An 18,646-nucleotide genomic window follows, 5' to 3' on the forward strand; every position below is an offset into this window, starting at 1 on the left:
ATGAGGTAAGATATGTCAGTCAAAATAAAAGGAGAAATACATACCCTACTCCCATTTGAGCAAATATGAAAAGTACAAGAAACGGCAGAAAAGAAGCTGGAAAAGGAGGTATGCTGAGAAATTGGTGAGGAAAAAAAGGGAAAGCTTAAAAGAGGGAAACCAAAATAATACCACACGGGGTGTAAGGTACGGTCACAGCCACGTGACAGACCGCCTGCCTGGTCTGCAGCGGCACTTTGCCTTCTTCGAACTTCTCCTCCCCGTTTCTCTTTCCTTCTCGTCCTGAACCCAAACCCTGCGAAGCAAACGCGTTACTCGATTTGGTCATTCTCCCTCCCCCTCAAAAGCATCATTCCTCTTTGGGCATTCGTCTTCACGTCCCCCAGACTTCTTCCTTTCCTCTCTTATACCATTCTCGTCATTCACACTTCTCTTTTTTTCTCCCTTCTAATCTCCCCTTAGTCTCATCATGGCCGACATCACTGCCGTCGGTGAGGAGAACCCTTCTCCTACTCAGGACGACCTGCAGCAGGCCGCCGGTAACGGCGCCGCTGACAACCGCGGCACCAAGCGATCTCGCATGAGCGCCGACGACGACGACGATGATGATGACAAGCCCGGTCGCGAGCGCAGAAAGATTGAGATCAAATTCATTCAGGATAAGTCGCGTCGCCACATCACCTTCTCCAAGCGGAAGGCGGGTATCATGAAGAAGGTGCGTGCTGTCGCGTCTCTACAGCCTCATTTCTCCCCTTCGTTATCGCCGTCAATTCTGTCGCCAACTCCAGTCTTTTCTTGATGCGTCTTTTCTCCTCGTCGTCAAGCTTGTTTTACACGTTCTCTGCGTGGAACTATTGCCGTTGGATCGGTGCTGACGCCTCAATGCGGTCGCAAAACAGGCCTACGAACTCTCTGTTCTCACAGGTACTCAAGTACTCCTCCTGGTCGTTTCCGAGACCGGTCTCGTCTACACTTTCACCACACCGAAGCTCCAACCGCTGGTGACCAAGGCTGAGGGCAAGAACCTCATTCAGGTGAGTGCCGTGCCACTGCTTTCTCTCGTATACTTGAGGTCGAACTTAACGCGACTGACTCTCTGTCTCTCTGTCCAGGCCTGCCTGAATGCACCTGACCCCACTACCAACGAGAATGGCGTTGATGCGCCCGAGGTGCCGGCTGAGACGCCAGAGGATGTCAGCCACAGCAATGTCAACCCCCAACAGTCGAATATCCCCCGTCCCGCCGGTATGCACCCCGGCTACATGACGAACGAACAACAGCAGCAGATGGCCTACTACCAGGGCCTTCAGCAGCAACAGCAGGCAGGAGGACAGTATCCTGGCATGCCTGTGGGTAACCGGATGCCCCCCCAGCACCAGCCCACGGCGTAAGCGGTGGCTATGTGTCTTCATGCCCCGCGTTTTCAAGCACCTGAGGGGCCCAGGCAGTTGTTCGCATCCTTGTCAACTCCAGCGCGTGCAGCTTTCTCCTCTACGGCCTTCCTTTGATACCCAACGATTTGTTTCCAGACATAATTCATACTATTAAACCCGGTCTACAGTGTTGTACCGCCGCGCAACTCAGACGAAGAACAGAGAGATGACCTTATAGTAATCTGTGTATAGCCTGACTCGTTGGTATTGCAGTTTTACACACACCTGAGTCGCTAGCCTCGGTGTTCGCAAGATGCCTCGTGCTATTTGTCGTGTTTCACCGAAGACCCTCCCTATAAAAGCCAAAAAATAGCCAATCGAAAGAAAAAAAGGGAAGAACAAAAAAACAAGAAAAAGAAAAAGGAAAACGAAGGCCAGGCTGCGCGACTGAATCTTGAAGGATGCAAGAGACTTTGATCTGGGCTCCCCAGGCTTTTAATTGTTTTTCTTCGTTCCTCACATCTCCTAATCCTTTTCCTAGACGACGGTGAAAGTGGCGGTGTTTCTGGTGCTTTTACCCTACTCTTTTTTTTGTTTCCTTTCTTTCTCTATTCTTACTGGCGAAGTGGTTATCTGTTTTGTCTTTCATAAATTGTTGTTTCCGTCTTGCGTTGACTAATTGACCTCCCTTGATTTCCACATGTGATTTATGCCCCCTTGCGCCAGGCTCGTCACTTGCGCTTTTCCCTCCCCCTTCGACAATGATCCTTGGCTTGCGGGCAAGTTTTGAATGACGGCTCCGGAAGCAAGAAGGGGGAGAGGGGGGCGGGAGTCACGAGACAAGTTGGACGCAGAATTGGGGGGTGTTATTTGATTGAGTAACTTGATATGATGTTGGATGGATAACCTTCATCGGGTAAGAAGTATGTCATGTATGGTATGGAGAAAACCGGAACTATTATTATTTGTTCTTCTGCTGCTACTCCTATGACCATTTTCTCAATAGATAACTACATACCATACCAGTCGTCAGCAGCAAGTCGTAGATCATCACTCTGCCCCTCATCGTCATTTTACCATCCAGTAGAATAGATGGTATAAAAGCAGAGCTACCATCCCCTAACTATCTATCTATCTATAACCAGGATGTACATCATAAGAAAACCAAGCTGATAAGTATATGAGTTGTACAAGACAGACAATTTTATTTCATTCACTGATGAAATGAATAATATGGTATAATGAAAGTACTGGGAATATAGTATGCCAGCTCATCTCATCCTGTAGGCAGATCTCGTGACCTGGTATATGTTTATCCCCCCCCCCTTCTTCCCTATCTATCTATCTGTCTATCCCGTGACATGACGATCCGGTTTCTGTATGATGTAAGGACTAGTAGGTATGAGGAAAAGTGAAATGAATAATGCATGAGAATTCGTTTAGGGAAGAAGGAATGAATGAGATTTAGGTTTGTAGTTCGTTTGTATGTATGTATTGTAATATTTACTTGGTTGGGAACAGGTTTTTTATGCTTGGTTTAGTTAGTTTCTAGGTAAGATAGGAATTGAATAAGGAGTGATGCTGTGCGGTAAATGAGCTATAGGGAATAAGTGTGTTGGTGTATGTATGTGTGTAATAGATAGATATTGTTGGTATGGAAGTTATTGTACATTCATTGAAAGGAAACAAGAAAAGGGTTATCATTGATGTGTATTTGTGATGTGGGTCTAGTGGATATAATCAAAAGAGTCTGGGGTAGAATTGGATTGTGGGATGAAATGGCGGTGCAGTAAGAAACGGAATGTAAATCTAGTTTCATTCTGTACGTCCGTCGGGACTGGCTTCAAGGTCGGGGCCCGGACTGGATGAGCTCTGCCGTCTTCCTCGATTGCTACCGGTCCATTGGGTGAGGTATTGGAGACCGCTTCTCCAGGCTCCGCGGAGAGTGCTCCTCGGACCTGCGAGGAGATTCGGGTACCCGGTTGGTAACTCTGCGTCGGTGAGGGATTGGCGGCGACGATGCCCTGATACGAGGTTGTCTGAGCGGTCGTCCTGGGTGCCGTAGCCGGTTGCGTGGGTTTGCGGCTTTGAAAGGAGACCGCGGTTCTCTGGAGCAGGTGCTGATGTTCGCCGTTGCTTGCTGCGATGTCCCTGATGTGCGGCTTGGGATGATCTGCGCGGGTTCCAGGTATTTTGGTTGACTGAAAGGGTGCTGGAGCGGCGAGGTCCACGCAGGAAACTGCTTCTCATCCTGCTTCTTGACTGGGCCGATGGTGGATCTCCAAACGTGCGACTGCGTCTGGAGGAACGCATCATGGCTGCAGCATAGTCAAAGTCAGAGTCGTCCAACTCCGCCCAGATGGAAGCTGGATCGAGATCTGCCGTGGAGTCCTGTGGACTCAAGGAAGACTGAGGTAGAGGCAGACTGGGTGCTCTCTTGTGAATACTTCGCCGAGGGATATGAGCACTGCGTAAGAGGGGCTCACGCTCCAAGTCCTCGTGGCCATCTCTTCCCAGGCTAAGGGGTGAGGTTTCGTGCTCCTCGACAACGGCCATTCCAGGACCCAGGCCGGTCTGAGACGGTCCGACAACAGTCACAGCCGCATGGCTGTCTATGACCTCTAAGCGCCACGACAAGCAAAGGACGCCTCCAAGTAAGACAATTGTTCCAAGCGATATCAACCCAGCATGGAAGCCTGCCAGCTGGGACATTTGCCGGAAGTATATTAATCCATCTATGATGGCGATAATATTATAGATGCAGAAGACGAATGGGTATAAGACACTGGTGCTGCATAGCTTCAGGCCCCGATGTAGATAAAAGAGTTGTGAGAGAGCAAGACCGATCATGGCGAGAAGAATGACCCAAGACTGCCAGCGATCGAATTGATTGACGCGATCCACGACCGTCCGCACGAGGAGCTCCACGGCTGATTTGGCGAGCAGAAGAGAATGCGCCGATAGGATTCCGCTGATCATGCCATAGCAAAGACCGCGGATCAGTCGAACACGTCCGTGGGAAATTTGCAAGTGCGGCCTATATGAACCGCGTGTGTTGGGGTATTTAGAACGAGATGGAGAAGCTAGGAATTTCAGCAGGCGGGAGCCGAGATAGATGACCAGCACCAATACGGCCGTCCCTGCCATCCAAAGTATAAAATTTCGACGCTGCAATAGCTCCAAAAGCTGATCGAGAGTATGCGCTGGCTCCCCGACGGCACCAAACACCGCTATCAGGAGCGCGCCGATGCAGACCAAGACTGTGCCGATGAGAGAGTATCTGGTGAAGGCTTCACCCAGGATCAAAGTAGCAAAGATGGTATTGAAAACAAGCCCGGACTGGTACAAATGATATTAGCGGTGCCCCGGAATTCAATACGCGATCTAGGGAAGTCACTGACTGCTTGAAGGGTTGAAAGCACTGGAAGCGGGAGAGTAGTTATCTGGATGGTGCTGCCAACGATGTTCGCAATGACGAACATCAGCATTCCCAACTACATGAAATCAGCAAGACCGGCTTATAGCGGAAGCATTGTATAGGGAGGAGCATGAGCTGACCTGCCATCTCCGACGTTTATAAGGTGGTCGACGTATATCGTACGGGTGTTTCTCGTCCTCGAGGATATGCGACTTGCGTTGGAGAGTCAGCCCGATGGCCTGGAGACTGGTCGAGATCAACCCGACAACCACCCCAACCTAGAACCGGTTTCCAGTTAGCACAGCAGCTCGATGCCAATGAAGCGAGAATACCAGAGGGGAAGAACAAACCGCGACACTCCCCTGGGGCGATAGGTCACCAAGATTCCCCATCTCGGATATCCTCGTGCATTGGTCGCTGAGCCGGGGGACAAAGACCAGACACGCATTAGACAGGACACGACAGAACTAGTAGGACCGACTCCATTGTCCAAGACGACGTAGAAACCAAGAGAGGAGAAAGAGAAGACTAGACCGAATCGAATGGCTGTGGGGAAGAAGCAGCAGCAGCAGCAGCAGCAGTAGTAGTAACTAGAGGGGGAAAGCGGGAGAGCAAGTGAGTTCCTGAGCGGCCGCCAAGTTGCGTTGCGAATCGATCAGCAGATCCGCCCAAGTGCAACGTTTCCCTCCGCTGCTTGTTCTCCCTGTATTATCTCCCCCACCCAGTCACTCACCCTCTCCTCTCTATACATTCCTGCCGGTCCAGGTGAGTAATAATAGTCCCCGACTTGTTCTATTTCCAATAATATACCGGTCGCGATCCATGACCGTTGATTATTTCCACCCCCTTGATCTGGCGCAGTAGCAGGCTGACGTTGATTGACCGCCCACCCCCAAGAAGGCACCTCCGCATCGGGAAGCTCAACTGACGTTGTCTCTCTTCCATTACCCCCCACATATCGATACCCTTCGCTCTCCCCTCTACATTTTCCCGATCCATACAATTACTCTATTATCACCATGTCGCAAAGTCATGCGTTGTCCGATGACCAGGTATGTCGCCCGATCCTCGACCAGGGACCATGCATGTGCCCGCTCCCGAGCTGAGCTCATAACCGTTATCTCCAACCAGGTTGCGGGCGAGCTCCGCAAGATGACGGCCTTCATCCGGCAGGAAGCGCTGGAGAAGGCCCGTGAGATCCAGCTCAAAGCCGATGAGGAGTTCGCCATCGAGAAGTCCAAGCTCGTCCGTCAGGAGACTGCCGCCATCGACACTCAGTATGAGAAGAAGTTCAAGCAAGCTTCCATGTCCCAGCAGATCACTCGCTCTACTCTCGCCAACCGCACCCGTCTCCGTGTTCTCTCGTCTCGCCAGGAACTTCTTGATGATCTGTTCCAGCAGGCTCGTGATCAGATCTCCGGTATCGCAGCTAAGGATGCGGAGAAGTATGAGGCTGTGCTGAAGGGCTTGGTTCTTGAGGGCTTGTACGCCCTCAATGAAGACAAGGTGTCGATTCGGGCGAGGAAGCAGGATACCGATGCTGTCAAGAAGGCTATCGAAGAGGCCGCGAAGGAATTCAAGGAGACCGTCGGCAAGGAAACGTCTGCGGAGCTGGACGAGGAGGAGCCGCTGCCTGAGGGATCGTGAGTCCCCTTTCCCCTTTCTTATCTCCCAAGTCTGCATCCTATATGATCTAACCGTGTCAACTATAGTGCTGGTGGTGTCGTCATTATTGGTGGCCAGGGCAAGATCGAGATCAACAACACGTTCGAAGAGCGGCTGCGCCTGCTCGAAATCGACGCCCTCCCCGCCGTCCGTGAGACGCTGTTCGGCAAGAACACCAACCGGAGGTTCTATGACTAGACCAATTATATGCGTCTCTTGCCAAGCGAATTTACAATACCTGAACCTGTTTCGTCGTTGCAGCCTGTATCTATGTACTCCGGTTCTTTTTTTCAGGAGAGCACCATAGCCTTGTATAAAGTTCTTCAATTCTTCCTATCAGAAATTCAACAGAGTTTATCCCAGAACGTCGGTCTGCTTTGGATGTTTCGAGAATTTCGCGGAGAAAGGATGGTACCGCATAATGTTAGTTTTTGCGGCAGGAGTAACATAGTAGATAAATGTATATATTGCTGCATAGCACTGAGTTGTTAAATCCCGAGACTTTCGTGCATGTTTCACTATATCTATAGTATGATGAGCAACCCAACGTGGTTCAACTATATTGCGCAACAAATTCCCAACAATGGCCCCCAGGACAGTGGCGACAGGCTCCGCAGGACTAATCAATAAGGTATCCCGAACAAAACAAAAACAAAACCAATAAACAACAATGTTGTAGACATGTTTATGTCTAGAATAAGCCTGACGCCGCATATCATCATCTGTCGACTCAAACCCTGAGTCTAGCCATCGACCTCCTCGACCTTTTTATCTCTGATATTGAAGGTTCACAACAAGCACCTGGACCGGCCAGTGTGCACGCTAATGCCAGTATTAAGGCCTTCGAATGCATGACGCATCCCGATGAATCATCGTTATAATGAAAGACCAGGATACTCCGCTCTGCTTGATGAGAGAGAAGACTGTTAAAGACGCCATTGGAAGCAGGTGTTATCTCTCGGCGGTGGACGACACACTAGGAGGTTGTATCATGTGGCCGCAATGGCAGCTCATCGTTCCCTTTCGGAGGCTTGAAGAATGATTTGAACACGCCCTTGTTCTCCCTTCGCTCCTCAGGAACCCCAAGGATCGACTTTTTGGGACGTGGCTTTGACCTGACGGAATATACGACTCGATAATGTAGAGCCTCGATGGCTTCCTTGGCCAACGTTCGTTTCAAGTGGGAGGCACCCGAGTCCTCAATGGAGGTGAAGATGATTTTGAGCCGATCAGAAAGTGCATCAACGTCAGCGTTGAATTCCCTCTCCGCTTCTTTATCCGGAAATCCTACTTCATACCGTCCAGAATCGATGGCAATGTTAAGAAGAATGGCGACAGCTCCAAGTTCTCCGTAATCGTACTCATGCTGACCCTTCCCTTTGTACCACTTCACATCGAACCGCTGTTGATTGAGAATGCTGGTTATACGCTTCAAATCGATGAGCTTTTCTGGCGGCTCACTCAGTGGTGAAGCATCCTTCAACAGAAAGGACACCGCGAGGCGGCACCGGATGAGTGCGAGCCAGTCTGAGGTTGGAAGTATATGCCTAACCAGGCGACTTTGTGACATCGCATCTCTGACTGTGTCGAATACAGTCGTGCAAACACGGTGCACCTATATGTGTTAGCGAGGTTTGGAAAATCTGACAGAAACTTGACTATACCATGTCATCGGCTGTATCGTCAGGGGCACTCTCTAGCATGGTGACGATGGTTCTTTCTAGTTCAGAACAGACCAGGAAATTGCTGGTCAATGAGACATCGAGAGTGAGACGGAATAGTAGATTCAGTGCGCGCTCTCGAGTATCCTCTGCAAGCCTAATGCAAAGATTAGCATTGTACGTATAACCAGATATTCCAACACTTACAGGTCTGCAGCCCCACTGAGCAACTCAAGGACAGAGACCAGCATTCCCTCACGTAGGGAGTTGTTCTTCACATTATGTTCTGCATGTTACCGTCAATGGATGCCTGTGCTGAGGCTAATGCGATGACGTACTGTTGATGTGCGCGTCTGGAACAATCCTTTCAGAAGTCGCCAATGCTTGGGAGGTTGCTCCCAACTGTTGAAAAACTTGATCGATGTCGGCCGGTTTTATGAGAGACTTGACCCGCTCAGGGTTCGCATTCTAAGCAAGATCAGCAAATACGCCACGATTCATCCCGACTTGTCATAGCCACTAACTTTAAAGGCTCTACAAAGCGCTTGCCTGATGCTGTCTTGCGTCTCTGAAGGTACTGAGGGAACGTAAGCAATGAGAATAGGCTGATGAAAACCCACACGAACCAGCTTTGAAGATCCACGAGATAACCTCGTCCGGCAAATATGACCGCGATAGAGCAAAATCGATAATGCCTGAATGGAGTGCCCGCTCCCTTGAAAGCCTCTCTGTTTAACGAATCAGTAACGAGACTACTATCAATAGCACGTACCGTACACTGACCTCGTAGTCGGAACATATAACCGTCTTTATCTATACAGTCCTTGGGAAAGTCAACCGCTGGGGGTAATTCGCTTTTATAGTCAAAAAAGTGCCATGATTTGTCTAGGTCAAGAGCCTCTGTTCTTCGAACAGCATCTAGGAGACGTCGTAGTCCCATTTCATCGTCTTGGTCACCCAGAGCCGATGCGAGAGTGTCCTCATTTAGCTGTGTGGTCGGTAAAGTTGAATTGTGATTCACATCATCCTGCTTTCCGTTCTTTCGCAGATCTTCCTTCTCAAGAGCAGCTTTCAACTTTGCAATACCAGCTTCAGTTTCATTATCATCAACTGCTTGGACAACAAGCGAGTCTAGCGTATTGCTGTACTTTGGGACCTTAACTGGAACGCGAGACCGTTTCTCTGGCTTTGCGCTGTTCACGCTGCCGTTGCGCAAGGTCATTCCTGAATTAGACGTATCATTATCTCTATCATCCTTGCTTACAAAACCAGGAGGCTTAACAAATCTCGCAAGAAGATCGTCCGGAGACTCGAACGAGCTTAATGAATCTGTATCCTCGCCATCGGAGCTGATAACAACCTCTTTCCCGTTCTTCATAACACGTTGCGATGAGTTGAAACTTGTGCCTGGGGATGGATCCTTAGCTGCAGATTCTGTGCTGAGGAAGCTGTGGTGAGGCAGAGTTTCATTCTCGCCATCCTTTATGGATTGGGACAAAGACAGTTCCAGCTGGGCGTCTGGCTCCGCTAATGAAGAAGAGGGGCCATTTGAATGGCGAGATTGCGGGGACGAGTGAGATGGCCGATCTCGATCATTGCCGCGGTCACTGGTCTGAGCGCCTGGGTTCACTGCTGCAAAAGCCGGACGGTTGAAGAAACTGGTAATGCGTCGCATGCCGGACACTTTGGTGAAGGGGATATATTATGCTGCAGAGTATGACCCGCATGCTTTGTTCGGTAGATCTCCGCACTTAGCCTCTGTTGGACACGCTGGGCGCGTGCTACAGTGCGCGTAGTCACGTGACCATGAGTCAGCATTGTCAATTCATTGCCCAAAACGGGTACAGGAAATGGACTGGTATCGACTATTGATTTTGAATACCTGGGCAGTCAGTAGTACTGCCGGTAGTAGTATAGCGGATTTGCCAAAGACAGTTGTTCTCTGTCACAGCTAATTCGATCTATTTTTCTTCCAGATTGTGATGTACCGCGCCGATTCGCCAGTGGTGCGTCAGCTTCTCCATGCGCCATGACCGTTAATGTAGGGGTAAGTCCAATACTCCGATGATTATGCGTCCTTGATTCCATTCCATCGATCCTCGATCCTTTCTGGTGAACCGAACACTGTATTCTCGCGTGCCCTACATTACCTACCCTTTGCTCTGTGGAAGTCTCCCTGAAAGTCTGCTTGATTGTCGACCTGGTGATTCTTGCTGTTCAGACCCCAAGCTAACTAGGTTCACTACCTGCAACTCACTGGGGCCAAAAGGGTACAGCTCTTTTACAAGGCTCTGCTGACTTCCTAGTAGCCTTCGATAGTTACACGGCTGGCTCAACCTGCCAATAGTCTGTACATCACTACTCACAGTAGATAGGAGAGAATTTTTTTTTTTTTCTTTCGCCGGATCGTATTTGGGCGCGGTCCAGGGGTGGAAAAGTGGTGCAGATCTATCTCTAAAGTACTTTGTAGTCCCCACACCGGTTCACGGTTGATCTGACCATCTGACGCCAATCTGTCATATCTCTGCTTGGGGGCTGGGAGATGCCCACCAGAGTGAAGTACATGGCAGGGCTCAGATAGTTAGTTGGCCTCCTTGATTACTCAATCAGCCTTTTCCTTTCTCCCGGTTGTGCCATGCGGATGTGGATGCAGCTGCAGGCTGCGGTCGGTCTTGTTTGGAAGCCGCCGGATTCGAAATTGGCAAAGGGGTAGATAAAATCGCCTAATGAAACATTTTGCAGGCATATATTTTCGAGATCCGTTTTTATATAAATGGAAATATGTGCTCATAGCACAGTCATTTCATTTGTCGATGGAAATATTGCGGCCCCCCACGGCCAAGGGTAGAGACTGTAACACGAAATCGCAAGTTCGTGAGGTATTTAAAAATTGGGAGAATCATGGTAAATTAGCCGAGCTTTGGGGGTACGTAACGGGACTGCCTACTCAGCCTCCCGCCCAGGGTGGACATCGAGATTTGTTTGTGCTAATGCAAATGGGCGTATAATTTTGAAACATAAAACTGAAGGACACATCTTTTGAAATATCCACCGCAATAAAAAGAAACTAAGCGTTTCATGCTCATATGGCTAAACATACCTCCATGCTCATTGTTAGATGATCGGTTAGTTGTAGGATCTGGCTTACTGAAACAGTCACAGAGTGATCTTCTTCTAGCCCCCATAAACAGTAAAGGTTAGTATGAACTACGCGCAATAGGTATGGGACCGCGCCAAACCGCATCAGGAAGACTGGTCTCCCCACTAACAGAAGCAGCCAAGACTGGAAAAGGAGTAGAACATGCATGAAGCATGACTGGGCAAAAGGGGAACGAGAATGTCAGGTACCCGTGCCTGGGGAACAATAGACATGAGTGTATTGGAGACGGATGCTTTTATATCCGGGATCCTGAAGCGCACTGGTGCTAGTAGACCCTGCACAGTCCATGTGCAATTCTACAATGCAAGACTAGGAGGACCGTTGGCTCAATATATGCAGTTAGCACGGATTTCTGTGGTACCTCCGAATCTCCGCGCTCCGTAGGTGGACCTATCCATGGATGCCATCAGCATGTGCCGTCCCGGACGGCTGTTAGCCTGTTTCAGGCTCCGTATCCCGACCCAGACTCCCAAGCGCCCCCAAGGTACGGAGTACGGCAGGAAGGGGAAGCCTACCATCTAACGCGACAGCTTCCGTTCCATGAAGGGTCGTTGAGTGGTCCGGCCTGAACATATCTATACGCTGTTTGTCTTGCCTATCCATGTATGTTACATCCTGGCGGTCCAATTTCTCCCTTAAGGGAGTAATTAGAATGTCTCATCGCTGGGATGGCGGGAGATCAGCTTCAAGTTAAGGAGTGCGACTGGAGGTGCCATTACTTGCCATGACATCCGATTGGTGTGCAAGTGAAGAACTGAAGAGATGAAGAAGGGCAAACCGGAGACACGGTGTCTATAAATAATAAATCACAACATCGTTCGCGCAGTTCGATGAAAACTGACCAAATTCACGGAAGACCGATAATTCCGTCGAAGAGGGGCCTGGGATACACACAAAATAGTAAGAAGACGACCAACGTCGAAAGGGCTCCATTCTGATCAGCGTCCTCAAATGTACCCATGCGCAGTCTAGGGCGAGGCTGGTAAACCCGGTCGGAGATTCCAGACACCATGAAGTAGGCTGTAGTAGAATCAGTACACAGTAGAGAATTCCAGATGACCATTGAGAAGAACAATCATGATGGGGAAAATTACCATTGTCTTCGGGCATTATGATTCATACATAGGAGATAATAGTGGCGATTGTTGTTGTTGTTGTGCTCGATTGTACTCCATAGCAGGGGTGAGGCAGGTACCTGACGGGGGCCCGGCACAGGACTTACAGCATCCATAGGTAAACGGCACCCCCCATAGGCCTAAGTAGTAATCACTTCATGGATCATATCCAGGAGTTGCTTAGTAGTTTCCATGTAGATGAAACATGAACCCAAAGTCCATCTGATTGGAGACCGACCCATCTGCCCGGTTACAATTGAAAATTTACAAAGTTGGGGAGGGCATGTTTACCATACGGAGCTGACAAACACTGGAAAGTTACACCTTTTGGCACTCCCCGTATTGTGCCTGTATTACACAGCCGTCCGTCTGCTCCCCCCGGGGGGCCCTCCAGGAGGGATTGTCGGCTGGGCTGGCTCTCCAAGAAACTGACGCTGTCCTTAAGCCTCTTTCTTACTCTTGCCTCTGGAGGACCGGTTCCTTTTTTGCATGAGTTTCTTGGTTTCTTTCTTCTCGTTTGCTTTGCCCTCGACATTCTTTCGTTAATGGCACACGAATGCATAATCCTCAGTAACCCTCGATCTTTTCCCCCTCCGCTCGTTTCACCTTCCTGACTGCCTTGTGTTTGGGCGTCCCTTGGTGTTAATTGACGCTTCATTCCTTCTCGTTCACGTTTGACCTACTTAAGCGCCTACCAGCATAAATTGCGAACCTGCCTACCCACCAGTCCCTGTACATACGGCCTTCGATTTCCTACTGCATTCAAAACAAACCCGCGACGGAAATAACAAGTCGATCTCGCGAGCTGGCTGCGCTGCCGGAGTCCAGCTCGTCGCTGCGGATGCTACCCTTTCAACGGTTCAATCAGCACATCGCTCATTTTATGCCCTTGATAGGGCTGACAGTAGCCTAAATGGCTTCAATCGACTTGGGCGCAGAGTTCAATGACAGTGGTAACGACATCCGGGAGGTTAGCAGCAACGTTTCGAAACCGACAAAGCGCCAACGATGGGCAACACAACGCAGAGCCGGCGCAGGCGGCACCCGGAAGCGCGTCTCAATAGTGGATCGCTTGCATAGGAAGAACCTAGATGCGAAGGAGGAGATGCCGAAAACAAGCACAGCCAATTCCCCTACGTCGATGAAATCACCTACTTCTCAACAAACAACTACAAGCACGGAAAGCCCTACCGGGTCTGGCAACAGACGCATCTACTTCAATATCCCTATACCGGAGAGTGAAAGGGACGAAGACGGCCGTCCCATGGCAGCGTATCCTAGAAACAAGATCCGGACCGCAAAATATACTGCTTTGTCTTTCGTTCCGAAGAACATTTGGTTCCAGTTCCAGAACATTGCAAATATCTATTTCCTCTTCATCATTATTCTGAGTGTATGACCCTATCCTTGAGATATAGTGCAAAGTACCGGAAAAGCTCATTGAAAGCTCTAGTTTTTCTCGATCTTCGGCGTTTCTGATCCCGCCCTTAACACCGTGCCTCTTATCGTTATTGTTGTGCTTACCTCGATCAAAGATGCCATCGAAGACTTTCGGCGTACAGTTCTGGACAACGAACTAAACAACTCTCCCGTATACCGCTTGATAGACTGGACCAACGTGAATTCGACCGAGGATAATGTTTCTCTCTGGCGCCAGTTCAAAAAAGCGTGTACTAGGGCGACGGTCCAGACCTACAGGGCGATGAAGGGCCTTGTCCAGAAGAACAAGAACTCTCAGCAACAAGTCAAAGACAACCGGCGGTTGACATTCATGACGACTGTATCGCCAAGGGCTTCAATGTCTTCCCAGCAAGATGAGGACGACGCTATCCAGATGACTCCAGTTTCCACACCAGCACCAGAGGCACGCCCGGACTGGCCACTTCCAGTTGGCAATCATGACCAATATTTGCACCCCGACAAATTGGCTCGGGATAGCTTGGCTACTCCAACTCCTGCTGCTCATCCACCCAAAGGCGGCAGTATAGTGGATATGTCAAAGCAGACGCTGGGTAATGCTCGTTTCAAGCGAGACTTTTGGAAAAATATCCAAGTTGGAGACTTTGTTCGTTTGTACAATGGGGATCAAATCCCCGCTGATATTGTTCTGCTCTCGACTTCCGACCCGGACGGCGCGTGCTACGTGGAAACGAAGAGTTTGGATGGTGAAACGAACCTGAAGGTCAGGCAAGCTTTAAACTGTGGGCGTCAAGTTCGACATGCTAGAGATTGCGAAAAATGCGAGTTCGTGATTGATAGCGAGGCTCCTCATCCGAACCTGTATGCCTACAATGGTGCTTTGCGCTGGGAACAGCGCGATCCAACCTACTCAGACACCCCTCGAAAGGAGATGGTTGAACCGATAACAATCAACAACGTGCTCCTCCGCGGTTGCTTCCTTCGCAATACAGAATGGGCCCTCGGAGTCGTTATCTTTACCGGAGAAGAGACCAAAGTCATGCTGAACTCTGGTGAAACTCCTTCCAAAAAGCCTCGGCTCGCCAAGGACCTTAATTGGAACGTCATATATAATTTCGTCATTCTATTCATCATGTGCCTCATCTGTGGCATTGGCAATGGGATCGCCTGGGGTGATCCTGATGCATCGCTTGACTACTTCGATTTTGGGTCATACGGAAGTACACCTGCTGTTACCGGTCTCATTACCTTCTGGGTCGCAGTCATCTTATTCCAAAACTTGGTACCTATTTCGCTATATATCTCACTCGAAATCGTCCGAACCATTCAAGCCGTGTTTATTCACAGTGATGTGTTTATGTATTATGACAAACTGGGAATGTCATGTGTACCCAAGTCCTGGAACATTTCCGATGACGTCGGTCAAATCGAATACATCTTCTCAGACAAGACTGGAACGCTGACTCAGAATGTCATGGATTTCAAAAAGTGTACCATCAATGGAGTCTCATACGGCGAAGCATTCACGGAAGCGCAGATTGGCATTGTTCGACGAGAAGGAGGCGACGCTGATGCTGTAGCCGCGAGTGCCCGCGAAAAGCTGGCTGCCGACACAGTCATGATGGTTGACATGCTTCGCAAAATGTATGACAACCCTTATATGCGCGAGGAAAACTTGACTTTCATAGCGCCAAGCTACGTCGCGGACTTGGGCGGTCAAGCTGGCGAGGAGCAACGGAAAGCAACAGAGCACTTCATGCTAGCCCTTGCGGTATGCCATACTGTCATTACCGAGCATACTCCTGGAGATCCCCCGCAAATCGAGTTTCAAGCGCAATCCCCAGATGAGGCTGCTCTTGTCAGCACAGCAAGAGACTGTGGCTTTACTCTTCTTGGCCGATCAAACGATGATCTTATTGTCAACGTCCTTGGCGAGGAGAGGACATATACGGTTCTCAATACCTTGGAATTCAACTCAACGAGAAAAAGGATGAGCGCAATCCTCCGCATGCCTGATGGTAGTATACGGCTCTTCTGTAAGGGTGCGGATAGTATCATCTATTCGCGTCTGGCCCCAGGCAAGCAGCAGGAGCTTCGAAAGACAACTGCAGAACATTTGGAAATATTTGCGAACGAAGGTCTGCGAACTTTGTGTATCGCATATCGAGATCTCACCGAAGACGAATATCGAGCGTGGAGCAAGGAGCATGATTTGGCTGCTGCTGCGCTCACTGACCGTGAAGAGAAGCTCGAGCAGGTAGCAAGCGAGATAGAGCAAAACCTCATGCTTATAGGCGGTACAGCGATTGAGGACAGATTGCAAGATGGGGTTCCGGACACCATTTCATTGCTAGCAGATGCAGGCATCAAACTATGGGTTCTCACTGGCGACAAAGTCGAGACTGCGATCAATATTGGCTATTCATGCAACCTTCTCAGCAATGATATGGAGCTGATAGTGTTCAATGTCCCTGGAGATCAGCTAGAGCGCGCATCACAGGAACTGGACAACCAGCTGCAGCGATTTGGACTGATTGGTTCAGATGCAGAACTTCTTGCCGCTCGTCACGATCATAGGCCGCCACCGCCAACACATGCCGTTGTGATTGACGGTGATACGCTCAAGTTGATGCTCGGCGATGAGCTGAAGCAGAGGTTCCTCCTACTATGCAAGCAGTGTAAATCAGTTTTATGCTGTCGCGTCAGTCCTGCTCAGAAGGCGGCTGTCGTGCGGCTGGTCAAGAATGGTCTTAACATTATGGCTCTTTCGATTGGTGATGGCGCCAATGATGTCGCCATGATTCAGGAGGCTGATATCGGTGTTGGTATACTTGGTGAAGAAGGTGGCCAGGCAGCCATGTCCTCTGACTACGCCATTGGCCAGTTTCGATTCTTGCAGCGCCTTGTTCTGGTCCATGGAAGGTATTCCTACCGACGTATGGCAGAAACAACTGCAAACTTTTTCTATAAGGTACAGTATCCTGCACCAAGACCCCACCTACAGCGAGCTAACCTCCTCCTAGAATCTGGTTTGGACGATTGCTCTATTTTGGTACTCATTCTTCAATAATTTCGACGGCTCGTACCTTTTCGACTACACATACATTGTTCTAGTCAATGTTGCCTTCACGTCATTGCCCGTTATCCTGATGGGTATATTTGATCAAGATGTTGACGACAAGGTCTCATTAGCCGTCCCCCAGTTGTACATGAGAGGCATTGAGCAGAAGGAATGGTCACAACTCAAGTTCTGGTATGGCATGATCTGCTATTTAGTGAGACAATCACTAACGGAAATAGGCTTTATATGCTCGATGGCTTTTATCAGTCCATCATTTGCTTCTTCATGCCCTATCTTTTGTACAGCCCGTCAACCTTTGTGCACTCTAATGGCAAGGACGTCAGTGACCGGACGCGAATGGGTGTCCTCGTGGGCTCCAGTGCTGTTATTGCCAGCAACACCTACATCTTGATGAACTGCTACCGCTGGGATTGGTTAACGGTCTTAATCAATGTCGTCAGCTCCCTTCTTATCTTTCTTTGGACCGGCATCTACTCCTCAATGGAAGCATCAACAACATTTTACAACGCAGGGGCGCAAGTGTACAGTGCCCTGTCATTTTGGGTTGTGCTTTTGTTGACGGTCACGATATGCCTCCTGCCGCGCTTCACTGTTAAGGCGTTCCAAAAGGTTTTCTTCCCTCTCGACGTGGATATCATTCGTGAGCAGGTTTCTCAGGGTAAATTCAAGTTCCTGGACCAGTATGAAGGAACAGTTCCTCCGAGAGCGGCAGCGGCAGCAGCAGCAGGATCTACCGCCTTTAGTGATGAGTCGTCGACATCTTCCGACTTCGTGAAGCCTATTCAACCCAGCTTGAAACAAGATCCCTTTTCGGATGAACAGCAGATATACTCTCCCTCCATCGTTCCCACCATTCACACTCACCGGCCACGCGGAAGCAACGGGACAAATTATGCGTCAAGCCTTGACACGACTCGACTGCCTCATCCACAGCCAGTTGATTATATACATCAATCATCTGAACGAACACGACATTCATTCGAGAGAGTACAACATGGCTTCGGAGTGACTCACGATTATTCAGCAGGAGAGCTGACAAGAGAGTCATCTTTTGCTGGTGCCCAAGAACCGCATAGCCCTCTCCATGGTGCTCACGACCCTCCGTTCCACGCCATATAACCCCGTCTCTTATCTTGCAGCGTACATAGCTCGATATCTTCCGCGCCTCTCATTTTCAAACACTCTTCTTCCAATGTTTCCCTTGACGAAAACCCTGTCTCCTTTTCTGTCCATGCAATCAATCTGTTACCCATTTCTGTTTGACGAGCAAATTCCCATATTCCCCGATAGAAGGCGTTCGGTTCAGAATCGGTTGGAGGTCCGGCGCAAGTGTGTTTTTATCTCCTGTTATAACCTTTTTGCATTGCTTTCATCAGCGCCTGGGGTCACCCCCAGTTCTTTCGTTCTACCTCCACTGAAGGCCCTATGCTATGACAAGTGGCCTGAAAGTCTTCACACCAACCCTTTCCTTCTAATTCCTGTACAAAGCCTTTCTACCAAATGCGCATTCACTCAAGGAACCTTTCTCCTTTATCCCTTCTGTTCAATTGATTTCGAGCATCTCCGCATATGTTTCTCTTGGATTGGTACTAGTACTTCGGAGCCGGCACGTGGAAACGAATCATATGCGGGGTGGAGGTTATGGGTCTTATGTATTCTACTGAAGAGCTCAATGAGTACTGCTGATGCGACTGACATTTCCGTAAGACTTCTTTGTATCTACCTTGAATTTGGTGAATGTGTGTAGATTCAC

At 49.4% G+C, this 18,646-nt stretch overlaps 5 protein-coding genes across 5 annotated transcripts; 3 read left to right on the top strand and 2 right to left on the bottom strand.

Moving 5' to 3' along the window:
* Positions 1–469: 469 nt before the first annotated feature.
* On the top strand, positions 470–1,391 carry BO88DRAFT_423914 (MADS-box domain-containing protein; the record flags this gene model as incomplete). Its single annotated transcript, XM_025708696.1, has 3 exons — positions 470–715; positions 900–1,034; positions 1,113–1,391. 3 exons carry the CDS (start codon positions 470–472, stop codon positions 1,389–1,391), a joined length of 660 nt encoding a protein of 219 aa, XP_025564939.1.
* Positions 1,392–2,941: 1,550 nt separating this feature from the next.
* On the bottom strand, positions 2,942–5,382 carry BO88DRAFT_486490 (DUF803 domain protein). The gene is made up of 4 exons (XM_025712455.1): positions 5,142–5,382; positions 4,932–5,069; positions 4,775–4,867; positions 2,942–4,712 (listed from the first exon to the last, which is right to left on the bottom strand). Exons 1-4 carry the CDS (start codon positions 5,181–5,183, stop codon positions 3,189–3,191), a joined length of 1,797 nt encoding a protein of 598 aa, XP_025564940.1. The 5' UTR covers positions 5,184–5,382; the 3' UTR covers positions 2,942–3,188.
* Positions 5,383–5,479: 97 nt separating this feature from the next.
* BO88DRAFT_403333 (H(+)-transporting V1 sector ATPase subunit E) lies at positions 5,480–6,954 on the top strand. Its single transcript, XM_025706339.1, has 4 exons — positions 5,480–5,556; positions 5,692–5,843; positions 5,923–6,434; positions 6,504–6,954. Exons 2-4 carry the CDS (start codon positions 5,811–5,813, stop codon positions 6,652–6,654), a joined length of 696 nt encoding a protein of 231 aa, XP_025564941.1. The 5' UTR covers positions 5,480–5,556; positions 5,692–5,810; the 3' UTR covers positions 6,655–6,954.
* A 478-nt stretch (positions 6,955–7,432) lies between these two features.
* On the bottom strand, positions 7,433–9,792 carry BO88DRAFT_451828 (uncharacterized protein; the record flags this gene model as incomplete). The annotated part of the gene is made up of 7 exons (XM_025710658.1): positions 7,433–8,071; positions 8,121–8,274; positions 8,325–8,403; positions 8,456–8,585; positions 8,642–8,694; positions 8,744–8,845; positions 8,901–9,792. The coding sequence occupies 7 exons, from the start codon at positions 9,790–9,792 to the stop codon at positions 7,433–7,435; spliced, it is 2,049 nt and encodes a 682-aa protein (XP_025564942.1).
* Positions 9,793–13,178: 3,386 nt separating this feature from the next.
* Positions 13,179–18,218, top strand: BO88DRAFT_245456 (phospholipid-translocating P-type ATPase domain-containing protein). Its single transcript, XM_025702169.1, has 4 exons — positions 13,179–13,785; positions 13,846–16,782; positions 16,835–17,064; positions 17,112–18,218. The coding sequence occupies exons 1-4, from the start codon at positions 13,306–13,308 to the stop codon at positions 18,010–18,012; spliced, it is 4,548 nt and encodes a 1,515-aa protein (XP_025564943.1). The 5' UTR covers positions 13,179–13,305; the 3' UTR covers positions 18,013–18,218.
* The last annotated feature ends 428 nt before the right edge of the window (positions 18,219–18,646 follow it).

Source organism: Aspergillus vadensis (genome assembly GCF_003184925.1).
Source record: "Aspergillus vadensis CBS 113365 unplaced genomic scaffold BO88scaffold_6, whole genome shotgun sequence".
In the NCBI taxonomy this organism is placed as follows: Eukaryota; Fungi; Ascomycota; class Eurotiomycetes; order Eurotiales; family Aspergillaceae; genus Aspergillus; species Aspergillus vadensis.